Below are 16,023 nucleotides of genomic sequence, written 5' to 3'. Positions count from 1 at the left end.
TGAGAAGGGTGAAGGAAGATATTAGGTGGCCGAAGAGGTTGACTAGCGCGAGAAGAATATGTTTGAGAGAAGAGTATCAGAGAGCAAGGGAGAATACAGGGGAAGAGAGGAAACTGGAAAAAGGAGAGTGTGTGTGTGGAAGCAAAAGATAAGAGGAAGGGGGAGAGAAAGAGAAGAGAGAGACTGGAAGCAGTAAGAATCAGGGATGTTGGCAAGAGACAGATGAACGAATCTGGAGTAATCACTGAATGTATGGAGATTCAGTGATTTCAGGTGTGAAGAACAGAATCCCAGAGAAGTGCTTGCCTGGTGGAACAATAGCGTGGCAATGAAAATGAAAAGAGGTGAGAAAATGTATGGAGATTCAGTGATTTCAGGTGTGAAGAACAGAATCCCAGAGAAGTGCTTGCCTGGTGGAACAATAGCGTGGCAATGAAAATGAAAAGGGATGAGAATGTACAAGAGACAATAGTAATGGTTGGTATGAATGACCTGAGAGGTAACGTGAATGGTGTAGTGTGAGATTTGAGGTTGATATCAGGAATAGGGCAGCAAAAATGTGTCCAAAGAAAGGGTGTTGCTCCAATATGATAACATGGAGTGGAGGAGAAGACAATGATAACAAATGGGATGATAGCGAGAATGTGTAGGAAGAGAAGTCTGGAATATGTGGATGCAGGAAGTACATTTGAGGACAGAAGAGAGCTGTATGCAAAAGATGGATAACATTTGAATGCAGAAGGATCAGGTGTTTGAAAAAGCTTGTTTTCTTGGCAAGTGAATGTCTCAAGGCAGAGAAACATAGAATTCCACAGGTGGAACATAGCAAGGATGATCTCACATTATGTTGCAGAGCCAGGTGAAGTACACTTGAAGGAACTGCACTCCAGGAAATTGATGAAGCCAGAGATTTGGGGGTAGGAGAAGTTTAGGGGGAATATGGGAATATCGCTAAAATAGAGTAGCACACAAGATTACTTGGTTATTGAAGAACACAACTAACAAGCACAGATGAGGGAGTTATCATTCCTCATTATAAAGCCTTGTATGACCACATCTGGATTACTGTGCTCAGGTCTGGTCACCTAGATTTCTTGGGATGAGGAAGTGGTGGAGAGGATCCAGAGGCAAATGACCAAGGTGCTGAGTGGTCTGTTCCCTATGAGGATAGATTGAGAGTTTGTGGACTGCAAAAGTTGGTTGATAGGCAAAAAAAGGGCAGTTAGATAAGAACACTTAGGTTAAAGACTTTTCAAGGATTGACGCAAGGGAAATGTTTCAGCACTTGGCTAGAGGAGGCAGAACAACAGGTCATCCATGGAATCTGGGTAAAGTGGTTAGCAAGGGCATGAGGACTAGATTTTTTACTTAGAGAATGGTGAATGAATGGAATGGGTTGCCTGGATCAGTTGTAAGTGCTTTGTCTGTTAATGGATTCAAGGAGAGAGATGATATATTGTGTTGATAGCCTTGGTCTCCCGCAATGAGTCTCAAAATTCCATGGAGGTGCCCATGCAATAATAACAAGTATGTGGGAATGGAGTAATAATGGCTATAAGAATACTGACAATGAACTGGTTTTTCAGTTCATTCTCTCTGAAGATTGCTGGTATCAGAGAAACTTGGTTAACTGAGGAGGATGCCATAATACAGAAATTGAAATAAAAAGCATATTCCAGCAGAGTAGGGAAGGTAAACATGGTGGAGTGTTACTCATGATACAAGATGAATTATATCCTCTCAGGGTGGAGAGGTATCAAGGCAGAAGGAATTTATGTGGAATTATAAGAAATGTGATTAGCATACACTTAGAAATCAGCTTGCAGCAGTACAATCGATGTAAGAGTTTGAAAGAAGAGGAATCAGAGCCATGACATTCACCTAAGAAAAAAATTGTTGAAAGCAATGACAGATTGTATACCTCTTATATACTGTTCTAATTCTGTGTTGTTTTAGGATTAGGAAGGAGCCAAGTTTATTTGTTGTACTGTAAATATATGGTGTATGTACAGACTGGTCGGAGGCTGTCCTTTTTAAGTCAAATGAATGACAAAGGAATTGCAAATTCCTTTGTCAAAAAAGAAATAAAATAAGAATTGCAGATGAAAAAGAGATTAGAAAAGACATATGGAAAGAGGTGGAGAACAGTTGCATGAGGAACATGGGACTCAGGATAGAAAAGTAACTAGTATTATATAAGGAGAGAAAAAAATGAGAGGAGACAAGTTTGGCAAGGGTTTAAGTAGAGCCGGTTGTTCCAGGTGCAGTGCTGGTCCTGGGGTCAAAATTTGCTCTGCCCTGGGGGCTAAAGTTTTGAAAATTCCAAGTTTCTGGGCAGGATGGTGATGTGAAGTGGCATGTAAATATTTGCCTGTGCTTTTGCATGTGTGGGCTTACAAGCAGACTAAATACAAGGGACCCATCCACCTGCCTTGTAACTAAAGTATCCAAGAAGGCTAGGGCATCTTCTGATGGAGCATCATCTTCTTTGGGAATGGATACTGTTGAGGAAATGTAGAAAGTTAGAAAGAGCTATGGGCCATGTGGAAACAATCCCCATTTGGGCTGAGGAGACTGAATTAAGTGCCAAAGTTTAAGCATGGTTTTATTCATACATGGTACTGTGTGAATCTTTAAATACAGACAATATGTGTCAATAACAGGCAGCTTCATGACTTGCCTTTAATTATATTAATTAACTAAATTTTTACTGTCCAAAGAATTAAGAAAAACAATAAAGATGTAGACAAACAAAATGAATTGTGTCAATAAAGGCTAAATATTTAGAGCATAATCTTTCAGTTATGAATAACAAAAATGCAAACAACTTTCTCTGTTAAGAACAAAAAAAAGGGGGAAAAAAACATTAAAAAATGACCTTAAGAATTTTATTCATAAACTTTACATATTATTAATGTGGAATATTACAAAATAGCATTTGCGTAGAGATGTTCTTAGATGAAATTTACTAACGAATGTCCAATGTGATTCCAGCATTATTACAAGTACATTCTTCATCAAATATACATTTCAGCAAAACTAATTTTCACATTAAATCAATTCATAAACAAAAAAATAAAATAAATAAATAAATTATATCATTAATTTCTAATGGGAACAGTAGAAGAGAGGGAATGAGAGAGAGTTGTATGAATGATAGAAGAGGTGAGAATAGGATAAGTGGAAGAGAAGGAATGAATGTCAGATATAGGAATGATAGAAGAGGAAAGAATGGAAACAGCAGGAGAGAGGGAATGAGAGGAATGCAAGGGAGCACAGGGACTAGGAATAGAGTGATGTCAGGAAGGCAGGTAAGTAGGGGAGCACAGAGAGAAAGTGTTACAGGGGGGAGAAAGAGAGAGAGGGATGCATGTGAGCAATCAAGGAATAGGGTGGTAAGAGGTGTAATGTATGGGGACTCAATGATCCGTGGTGTTCAAGATAGGATGCGTGAGGAGTGTTTGCCAGGAGGAACGATATAAAGTGTGGCTATAGCAATTAAGAGAGGTGAAAGGGTGGATAAGATGATTGTGATAGTAGGAACAAATGACTTGAGTGGTAATGTAAGTAGGGCAGCGAGAGATATGAGATTCTTGCTTGAGGATGCACAAAAGAAGACACAGAGAGGAAAGATAGTGCATGTGTTGTCTAGGTATGATAGTGACGAGCTGAGCAGAAAAGCGGTGATATTGAATGGCATAATAGGAAAATGTGTCAGAAGAGAGGATTGGAATATGTGGATGCTTGGAATGCGTTTGAGAACAGAGAGGATTTGTATGCGAGAGACCGCTTGCATTTGAATGAAGGGCGTAGGCATCTGGAGAAATTGCTGTTCTGAACGAGTCAGTGTGTCCCAGTGTGGATGGTAGCAGGGGTGGCCTCTTGTGGGAATGGGTACTTGGGAGAAGAGGGACGACGACATCAGGTAATGCTGAGCCCAGTGTAATCTAGAGGGGATAATGCTGGGTATAGAAAAATGGCATTTTTATGCTTTATATTAATGCCAGGAGTATTCAGAATAAGGGAGGGGAATTGGTGGCACTGATAACATCAGCCTGGTCAAAGATTACTGAGATCACCGAGACGTGGTTGACAGAAGAGGATATAATGACAGGAATAGAAGTTGCTGGGTACAGCATTTTTTGGCAGGATAGGAAGGGAAAGCGTGGTGGTGGTGGAGTACTGCTTATGATAAGTGACGACCTATATCCTCTAAGAGTCGAGGCTTTGGAAGGCTGTGACACTAATGATTTTGAAAGCATATGCTGTGAGGTGGAGGTGGGCAAGACAGGATATTTAGTGGGGTGTTGCTACAGCCCAAGGGGCACAGAGGGTAGGGACCAGGAGATGTTGAGACAGTTGAGCATGGCAAGTGCAAGAAGAATGATTGTTATGGGAGATTTTAACTACAGCAGTATAAATTGGGGAGAGCAACATACATGTAGCAATAAAGGAATGGAATTTCTAGAATTCTTAAGAGCCTTAGGCAACATGTAACAGAGGGAACAAGAGGTTCAAGACTTTTGGATTTGGTTATAGCATCAGAAGAGTTGATAATAACTGAGATGACATCTCTCCCACCAGTTGGAGAGAGTGACCATATGGTTTTGATGTGGAAAATGAATAGATATGCAGCAGTATCAAAGAGAATGTATGTGAAATTATAAAGCAGGTGATTATAATAGTCTTAGACGTCAACTTGGAGAAGTTTCGTGGAGGGAAGAATTGGAAGGCCAGGATATCATTAGTGCTTGGGAAATTGTGAAGGAATATTTGTTAGCAGCAATGGTAAGCTGTATTCCACAAGTGAAGTAGAGGACACAACTTGTAAAGCGGATGACAAACAATATTAAACAGGAACTGCATGCAAAAAAGAGGCTATAAAGAGATATAAGGAGACAGGTGAAGAGAAGATGCATGCAGAACATAAGACACAGGCCAGGAGAGTGACTAGTATGGTAAGGAAGGCAAAACTGGAATAGGAAAAAAGATTGGCCCTTAGATCCAAGGAAAATCCTAGGGAATTTTTTAGCTATGTGGCCAGTAGGAGAAGAATGACATTGTGGGATAAAAATGGGAATAGAGTGACTGATGCAGAGGACATAGTGGAATTGTTCAATGAACACTTTATTGGAGTATTTCATCCTGGAGGAGTCGATTTGAATACTAGAGGGTTAGGGCAGGTTTCGAATTTTAGAGGTGCAGGAGGAGAGTGTGTTCCAAATACTGAGTACTCTGGATGTTTGTAAAGCTGTGGGACTGGATGGTATTTCACCACGAGTTTTGAGAGAATGTACTAGGGAACTGACGGTGCCTTTGACCTGGGTTTTCAATGAAAGTCTGGCTGAGGGAAAGGTGCCCATGGAATGGAAGGAAGGTAAGATAGTGCCATTGCATAAGGGCAGTAGCAGACTGGTAAGTGTCTAATTATAGGCCAGTTTGTGTGTCATCAATAGTTTGTAAGATCTTGGAGAAATCACTGAGAGACCATATAATGAGGGTAATGTTATCTGTGAGAGTCAACATGGATTTGTGAAGGGACACTCTTGTTTTAGCAATATGCTAGCCTTTTATAATCAAGTTACAAGAGCATTAGATGAGGAATACTGCCATTTTCCTAGATTTAGCAAAGGCATTTGTCTGGGTGCCACATGATAAGCTGATATTCAAGTTGCAGCAGGTTGGTGAACTGGATTCAGGACTGGCTGTCCGATAGGTATCAGGGAGTTGTGTATGGTGGAGCAATATCAAAGAGGCAGAAGGTTACAAGTGGGGTTCCATAGGGTTCATTACTGGGACCTGTATTGTTTAATCTTTATATCAATGACATTGCCCATAGATTGCAAGGGGATATTAGGTTGTTTGTGGATGATGTGAAGCTGGGAAGGGTTATTAGTAATAGTGCAGATGTGGTAGCCCTGCAAGAGGATTTGAATAAGCTAGATAAATGGGCAAATGAATGGGGGTTTCAGTTTAATGCAGCAAAATGTAAGGTCTTAAGGTTTGGGGACACACTGATGGGATGTTGCATACACTATGGGAAGAGTTAAACTGGAGAAAGTAGGGGAGATAAGAGATCTGGGGTTGATGATTGATAGAAACCTGAAATTTAGTGGACATATTGCAAAGGCGGTGAAGGTAACACAGAGGATTGCTGCAATAATGAGAAGGACATTGACCTACAGAGATAAAAGGGTTATCATTCCGTGTATAAGATCCTGATCAGACCACACTTAGACTATTGTTCTCAGATCTGGTCCCTAGGATTTGAAGGGGTTAAATTAACTGTGGAAAGGGTACAAAAGCAGATAACAAAGATGGTGTCTGTACAGTGGACTGTACAATGTTAGTTATGAGGATCGGCTGAGGGAGTGTGGACTGCAGAGTTTGGTGGATAGAAGAAGGATAGGTGATGCTATTGAGACTTTTAAACTGTTGAGAGGTGGTTACACGGTTGACACTTGGGAGTTTTTTTGCTTGGTTGAACAGCAGTAAAGAGTCATGAGAAGGGGCCATCCCTGGAAGTTACGAAAAGAAACTGTGAGAAAGAGGGTGAGGAGTGGTTTCTTTGCATGGAAGGTGGCTGAACCATGGACTGCATTGCCTGATAGAGTGGTGAGAGCGAGGAAGGTCAATGCGTTTAAGGAGTGGTATGATAGATTTTGTGTTTTTTCCTAGGAGGGACCTCCCTCAATGAGTCTTGATAGACTTGTGTTTCTTAGAAAGGATCTCCCATGATGAGGCTTTTGACTCCATGGAGACCTGAATAATAATAATAATTTGCACTATGCAAATACTGATATATTTGCATGGTGAAATATAATCTGCCACCACAGGTATCTGAAGTGATCTTAAATATTAATTCTGGTAGTCTAATTACAGTTTGACAATGACAAAAAAAACAGCATTTACAGGCTTAGCACATATCTTGAATGGCCTAACTAAATATCTCAAAAATAAGACTTCTTTTTAAACTGATTACTTACATAAAGAAAAAAAGGTAATAAAAAACTGTTCATTTTACTTATCACTTCAGTACACAAAGAGCAATAATACAATGTGCCATTACAGGTTACAGAGTAGAGGAACAATGTCCCAATTATAATTAAAATTCTTGTTAAGGATACTAACAAACATATCAAAAAAATAAATAAATAAAAATAACATAAACAGATGACCAGTGGTAAGAAATGGATGATGGGAAACTGAGCTTCTTATTTCACATAATGGAAAGATTATGCCAAGTTCAATCCTATTATATTTTGCAACATTATGAACAGTCTTCTTACATCTATCTGCTCTCATGCAGCTGTTCTGAAATTTTCTCCAGTGAACTTTGTGTGCAAGTGATAGTAAGCTATGCAAGACCAAACTGTTCTCACTACTGATAATTAATACATATTCCTTACGATCGACTGATTTTTTTTCATATCAATCCAACACATAAGCTGTTGCAAAACCTCTTAACAGAACAGTGGTGTGTGCGGACAAGTAATTAGGATGAAAAAAGAAATCTTAACATGTTTCTTGAAAAGCTGGGTTAGTATACATTATAAAAAATGGTATGGCAAAAACTGCCAGAGAATCAAAGAAAGAAGAGCAAAAGTTAATTCAGTAAATTGAACTGATATTGATCAGTGGTTGCTCATGTAATTACACAATACAGGAAAGTGAAGGAATGGGTAGCTAGTTCAGTGTAGCAATGTCCATGAAAGTATCAAAAAAAAAAAAAAAATTAGAAAACATCTATGAGAAAGTGACTGGAGGAGTTTGTTAGAGAAGAACATTTTCCAAAATGTTGATTTTGAAAAATCTTTAAGCTTGAATGATCTGAGTACAAGGCTCCTTGAATGAAAAGGAATTAGCATAACTATAGACAGGATTTGAGATTAGAAAGAGAAGGTAGGAGCACTACAGTACTCCAGCACTGATAAAGAAATCTGACAAGAAAGAAGCCATGTAACCAGAGAGGAAGCCAGGACACTTACACAAAGGACAGAAGGGAGACCATAAGGTGATAACTCAGTAAGAACTTGATAACAGACATGATCAAATGCCTTGGAAATTTCAAGAGTGACCATGGGAGTTTCTGAAAACTTTTGCATGGATTGTATCCAAAGGTGGGTGTAAGGTTATCAAGGAGATCTGCTGTATAACAAGGAACAGAATCCAGATTGATTATAAAAAAATTAACTAATGGATACCTAGTAATGAAGCTGGTTGTTAATAACCTTTCCATTACTTCTGAGCATACTGATGTGAGGGCAGTGAAACAACAGTTCGATGACTCGCTTTCTTTTTTAGAGATAGGATGGATAGAGGCTTGCTTCCATGCTTTTGGATAGATGCCAGATGAATATCACATTTTGCAAAAGCAATATATAATGGGTGTTCTGAAGCATAAGTTTTTAGCACAATTGGAGGGATACCATCTGTACAGAAGATATTTGTATCAAGACTATTGAGTTTTTCTAATGTTCTTCTAGATAAAGAGAAGGCATGTTGCACAGATCACAGTATAATAAGATGTGATTTGCCTTGGTCATCCATATATAAGAATTGAAGGAAGAAAAGACTAATGTGAGGAATGCCTTAACAGATTAAGCTTATACCTACAATTGAAAATAGCATACCTTAAATCCTCAATGCTAATGCTCTTTTTATATATATATATATATCTTTGCAAATAAACCATGATAGAATTTAGGTTATAATTAGGACTATGGTGCTCTATACAACATGTACTGTTATTCCGTCATTTACAATTGTGCTATTATGTCACACTTAAACAAATCTGAAGTATAAAAACTGCTAACCAAAAAATGAGAAAAAATAAAAATATTTTCATTCATGTGATCCATTAAAAAAAAGTATCATCATCATGCCTATCAAGAATTTAGGCCTAGAGTGACCTGTTCCTTAAGAGTCATCGTTGAATCTCTTAAGACATCCTGGTTTTCTTTTTCCTATTGGTCCATAATTCAAGGCTTGGTAATCTTTCTGTTTTCATTCTTTCAACGTGTTCCATCCATTTGTGCTTATATTTTTTAATTTTTTCTATTACTGATTCTTGGTTCAATTCTTTCATAATTTGTTTCTTTTGTGATCAAATAGAATATACTTTGCAATTTCTCTCATAAATTTCATTTCAGCTGTTATTAATCTTTGTTTGTCTTTTTGTTTTATTGTCCAGATTTCACTTACATACAATAGGACTGGTAGGGCTTATGTATTGTATACTTTTAGTCTGGTTTGCTTTTGAACTAGGTTTGGTTTAAATATAGAGTTAATTACACCTGTTATTTTAAAATATTTTGCAATTTTTAGGTTTATATCATTTTCATATGTCATCATACATCCTAAGTAGTTAAATGAATTCACCTGTTCTAAAATCTTATCTAATTATTATTTGGTCATCAGCAAAAAGGAGAGTGTTTAAGTTCACAGTAGGAGAAAGTGTAATACCTTGATAGAAATTTTTAAATAAAAAAAAAAATCAGCTAACACCTACGTTGTTCCCGTATATGGAGTAGGCGGGGCCGTTTACCCTATCTGGAAATTTTTATTCCATTTTATTATTTCATTTAGATAAATATTAAAAAGAGTTGCTGAAAGGGGACATTCTGTGGAACTCCTGGTTTATCTCTCTTATATATGACAGCTCATGATTTAATCTTATTTGTATTTGATAATTTTCATATATACTTATGACAGCTTTTGGAATATTATTTGGTATTTGTCTTTCATATAATATGTTAAATAAAATGCTTCTTTTAACTTTGTCAAATGCTTTTTCAAAGACAATAAATGTAATATGTGTTTCTAAATTGAATTCTCTTCTTTTCTGTATTATTAATTTTAGGAAAAAGGCTGGGTCTATACATGATCATCCTTTTCTAAATCCATTCTGTAGTTCTAAAATAAAGTTTTCAGAATATTTTATTAGTTAAATAAAATATTCTTTTTTATTATTTTTAAAATTATATGAAAACATTTATTAAAATTCTGCTATATATTTTGTAACAGGAATTTAGTATACTCATACCTCTATCATTTTTAGGGTCATCTCTACAACCTTTTTTTAAAGATGGGGGTCACAATTGCTTTTCTCCTTTCTATTAGGGGGGTTACTAGTTGAATAGATTTTATTTAATTCAGTTCAGGCCAGTGGATTATTTTTATTTAAAAATAATCTACTGGCCTGAACTCTAGTGAGAAAAAAAAAAATAGAATATAGCTTTGATGTAGTTTTTTTCCCCCCACCAGTAAAATAACGGTTCATCAAATCTTTGAACCTTATTCCTGCATATTTATAATTCTAAACCTAACTTATCTTCTCCAGGTGATTAAATATATACATTTATATTTATTTATTTATACATAAAGAACAATACATTTCTTACAAGACAAGAATTTTCATATTTCATTCATACTACCACCAGAAGGCTTATTTTTTATTTTATTTTTTTTGTAGTAAAACATTATGATAAACATTTATTTTGGTAAATATGGCACTTTGGATATGAATAATCAAAACAGATATACCTAATATATTGTCTAGATTGCTTCTTACTTTGCTAGTACTAAATGCGATATTAAAATTATTGCCATTCTGAAGAAAAACGCCTTAGAACAATGCCCAATTTTATTTAGTCTTAAAAAGCAACTTTTAATGGGACTGAGAATATGAAACAAGTACTTTAGTACCATTACTCAACCATTTAATTGACACATATTTGATTAACTAACATATTTGATAATACTGTATAAAAATATACATTTCAGTAAAATTATGGAGACTACAACCGTCTTAAGAATAATTATTTTAATTTCCCCAACGTTTCGACCAAATATATATATATTTGGAAATATATATATATATATATATATATATATTTGGAAATATATATATATATATATATATATATATATATTTTTTTTTTTTGGAAATATATATATATATATATATATATATATATATATATATATTTTTGGAAATATATATATATATATATATATATATATATTTTTGGAAATATATATATATTTTTGGAAATATATATATATATATATATATATATATTTTTGGAAATATATATATATATATATATATATATATATTTTTGGAAATATATATATATATATATATATATATATATATTTTTGGAAATATATATATATATATATATATATATATATTTTTGGAAATATATATATATATATATATTTTTGGAAATATATATATATATATATATTTTTGGAAATATATATATATATATATATATTTTTGGAAATATATATATATATATTTTTGGAAATATATATATATATATTTTTGGAAATATATATATATATATATATATATATATATATTTTTGGAAATATATATATATATATATATATATATATATATTTTTGGAAATATATATATATATATATATATATATATATATTTTTGGAAATATATATATATATATATATTTTTGGAAATATATATATATATATATATTTTTGGAAATATATATATATATATATATATATATATATATATATATTTTTGGAAATATATATATATATATATATATATATATTTTTGGAAATATATATATATATATTTTTGGAAGTATATATATATATATATATATATATATATATATATTTTTGGAAATATATATATATATATATATATATATTTTTGGAAATATATATATATATATATATATATATATATATATATTTTTTTTTGGAAATATATATATATATATATATATATATATATATATGTGTGTGTGTGTGTGTGTGTGTACTCCAAATGATGACCTTAACATGAAGATCAAAACATAAGAAAATTAAAGTAATTATTCCTAACACAGTTGCAGTCTCCATAATTTTACTGAAGTGAATGCTGATCACTGTATAATAAAAGAATGTATAAGAATATAATTTTATTAGAGTCCTATCCACAAAAGGCAGTTAACCTCTAATACATTTATATTAGTAATGTAGGTGGGACAGGGGTTAGATAACCCAGGAACCTTGATCCACAGACCAAACATGGAGTTTCATTCAAATCACAATAGGCTTCCAATAAGCAGGGTAGTAGTCTCACACTGAAATTCATATACTTAAAAACATTCACAACATCCAAGCCCATTATGGATCAAACCTTATTAAAAAATGACAAGCAGATATTCAGGAGTGAATGCATAAAATTTTCAACAGATATTATAAAATGAGTATTTTTTTTCATAATGAATATTCATGGCTTTACAAGGGAGACCAGGAATTCCAATTATATAAGAACCAGGAAGTAAGAGATGCAATTGCTTTTCATAAAATGGCCGACTTCATGTATATACAGAAACTCCACCAAAAGAAGTAGTTTCTATAGAGTTTCAGGGATTGATTTGAAAGCTTCCTGAAAAGTGTTGAAGTGACAAATCATGTTGCTTAATTTGATAGAATATGTGAGTCAGCCCAAGTCTGACCTCTTCTTTGCCTGAAGTTTTATCTGCATCTAAAAGGTATCCTTAATAATGAAATGAAAATTATCTCACATGAAAATAAAATAACACATTACATCTACCTTAGATATGGAGTGAATTAATTTCCACAATGGCTGCCATATTTTTTTTTAATTTAATAACAGTTTTCAAAAATTAAACTTAATGTTTAGGCTAGGTTTCAAAGCAATGTTAATTATTGTTCATCTAATGCTAATTTGCTCAATGACTGTATGAAAGAAATAATCTGAATCACATAATTCCGTTTATGCCCAATACACATTTCCTCTTTTATTTAAAACCTTTTGTATTTGGAAATGTGCATATCAGTTACTAAAAATCACATAAAATTTCAACAGAGTGCTTATAGTCTTGAGAAATAACCACCAGCTGCAACAATACTCTCACCAGTAATGTATGATGAATCATCAGAGCACAAAAATGAAGCAACACCTGCACATTCATCTGGATTTCCAATTCTGCCCATTGGAATGATACTAAGGTAGGTATCACGAAGCTCAGGTGTTTCATGCAATGATTGACTGAACTTGGTACGAATAATTCCAGGGCAAATACAATTAACTCGTATATTCATGGGGGCACACTGCAAGGCTGCTGCTTTTGTAAGCCCAAGAAGTGCAGTTTTGCTTACCGAATAAGCACCAATTACGGTAGTCGGTTGATATCCGGCTATAGACGATACATATACAACTGATCCACCACCACGTTTTTCCATGTGGGGTACTACTTGTTGCGTTAGAAGAAATGAGCTTTTAACGTTAGTATCAAATATTTTATCCCATGCGTCTTCAGGGGTATCTAACACTTGACACATGACAGGATTAGTACCTGCATTAGAGACTAATATATCAATACCACCCTTCTTTTCTAGAGTGAAGTCTACTAGTCTTTTCCTATCTTCAGATTTACTCACATGGCACAAAACACCACATACGTCTAAGCCATTTTTAGTTAACTCGTTTACTGCTCTGTCAACGTTTTGCTGTTTTCTACTGCTAATAATTACAGCAGCTCCGTCTTCAGCTAACCGTTTAGCGATTGCATAACCAATACCATCAGTGGATGCAGTCACAATTGCAACTTTCCCCAACAATTTTCTGGTAGATCCAGCCATTACTGAATAACTATTACTCAAAATATATTTTCCAGAATGAAAAGGTTTAAAAAGGCGTTTTAATACTGCAGAACAGAAAAACATGACTGAAAACTCACTATGATAACTGGGTCATCACATGTTCCGGTATCACAGTGTTATCATAACGTTGCCACTTGTGAAATAATTCCCTACTGTCTATTAACATGCAGTATATTCCCTGCCTTTAAAGAAGCGGATATTAACTTCGGGAATAAGAAAGGTACTTATTCAAGACCGGTCATGTAAAGAAACGAATAAATGCTTCATCTAGTCGATAAAAATAAAAGATAATTAAAGAGTTTCATGCCGAATATAGTAACTATAAAAGTATCTGCGACTACTAGCGTAAGCTAAAGCACGTAGTTCAAGTACGTAGTACGAACTAGGGCAACTCATAGCAAAGGTGGAGAAAGTTCTGATCGCTATTCTTAGTATTTTCCGTAATGTAAAACCCATCTCCTAAGAGATGTATGATGTTATACATTATGGCGGGAGGTCACTACCCAGACCGGTTTCAATCTATATTGAGATCTCATCAATGAGTAGCTAGACCAAATATATAATACTAAGGGTATGGCGAAAAGAACTTATATACTCTGCTAATACTAAGAATAGCGATCAGAACTTTCTCCACCTTTGCTACGAGTTGCCCTAGTTTGCACGACGTACTTGAACTACGTGCTTTAGCTTACGCTAGTAGTCGCCGATACTTTTATAGTTACTATATTCGGCATGAAACTCTTTGATTCCGATCTTTGAGTTTCTTATTCGGTTTTAAAACAATGTGAAATTTAATATCCCCTTAATTTAAATAATGTTTACATCGCCGAAATGAAGCCTATTGGCTCTTTATTTTAGATAATTAAATATTTTTTTAAATGTATTCGTCTCAGGGAAAAGTCTCTTGCTGGAATACGTATTTCATTTGAAATCCTAAGCTCTATAAATATATTCAGCTTTTACTATAAACACGTGGTCCATCAAGATCTCACATGAAAACGACAGGATAAGTAATACAATATAAAAGAGTACATAAAAAGTGCTTCATGCTGGTAGTCACTGGTGTTTCCAACAATAATCGTCAAGTTTTCAAGTATCTTTGTTTCACAATAACCATATTAAAACACAAAACAAAACGTGATATATATATATCACGTTAAACGAGAAAAAGAATATAATATATTAAACAATTTTAATATATTATATTAAACACCCAGAAAAAATACAAGAGATTTAATAAGGTTTCACTACTAGTTTCATCGGAAATGCCGACTTCGTCAGGTGAATACAGTACCATGGAGAAAACAAAAAAAAAAAAATCAGCTAACGCCTATTTGTTCCCGTATAGGGAGTAGGTGGGGCTTTTACCCTATCTAACGTTTGGAGACTGAGTGGGCAGTTCAATCTCCACTGGTAGCCAATCAGAGAGATAGCTGGCCCAAGGCTATCACTGATTCATCGGTACGCAGTGAAGAAGGCGGCAAGCTAGTGCCGCCATCTCGTGGTCCCCAACCTTAACACAATATTTTTAATGTCTGAAAATAGCGTGGGTTCGACGGTCGATTTTCTTGAGTTTACGGGACGAAAAACCCGAGTTTCCGGGAGAAAAAAAAACGCTAGCCCGTGCTAGAGATCGACTAACTCGGGAACCGGTCGAAAAAAGGCTTAGAAAAATTTCCTCTAGTCGGCGACTAGATTTGAACCACCAAATCCTCCCGCGATGAGTCTTCGGACTCCTTGGAGGTATCAGGAATAATAATAATAATAATAAATCCTTTCTTCGTGCAGTCAAGCGCCGTAGAGTGCAAGCACTGTACACACTCATGATATCACGAGTGCGCCAAAACTGGATTACAGCGCTATGTGAATCGGGCAGGCTGTAACTGAGATTGCTGTTTAGATGGGAAGGGTCGAGAGCTATACCAAGATACGTCTTTCTAATTCATCGGAGCATTTATGAATATTTGAAGTTGAGTGATGTTGTCGTCCTTCAATATTGGTATTGGCCGAGAATGAAAGGCGACTGGATAGGGCACTAGCACGGACTCTGTTATAAGAAATATCACGTTGGTATTCTTCTAGGTGGAGACAGATGGACTTTTCTGTCTGGCCACAGTGGCGTATTTAGGTATTTCCCGCCCCTAGGCCCGCAGACAGTGCCCCCCATATTTAATGAACATGTTGATTTACATGCATAACCTATTTATATCGTAAATTCGTAATATAAATAGAATTACAAAAATGAGAGCCCGGAAATTTCCGCCGCCCCTCAAAATTTGCAGCTCTAGGCCTGGGCCTATACCTAAATACGCCACTGTCTGGCCATAATATGGTTTGCCACAGCTGCAAATGATTTTATATACT

The 16,023-nt window shown here is 35.0% G+C and overlaps 1 protein-coding gene across 1 annotated transcript; it reads right to left on the bottom strand.

Moving 5' to 3' along the window:
• Positions 1 to 12,616: 12,616 nt before the first annotated feature.
• Positions 12,617 to 13,784, bottom strand: Dhrs4 (Dehydrogenase/reductase 4). The gene has a single exon (XM_090403387.1). It carries the CDS (start codon positions 13,720 to 13,722, stop codon positions 12,868 to 12,870), a length of 855 nt encoding a protein of 284 aa, XP_090259513.1. The 5' UTR covers positions 13,723 to 13,784; the 3' UTR covers positions 12,617 to 12,867.
• Between the last annotated feature and the right edge of the window lie 2,239 nt (positions 13,785 to 16,023).

This window comes from Typopeltis vanoorti, chromosome 14 (genome assembly GCF_054136105.1).
Source record: "Typopeltis vanoorti isolate ZY-2024b chromosome 14, IOZ_Tvanoo_1.0, whole genome shotgun sequence".
Lineage (NCBI taxonomy): Eukaryota > Metazoa > Arthropoda > Arachnida > Uropygi > Thelyphonidae > Typopeltis > Typopeltis vanoorti.
Note: the sequence above shows the minus strand (reverse complement) of the source record. Positions and strands in the feature narration are given on the sequence as shown.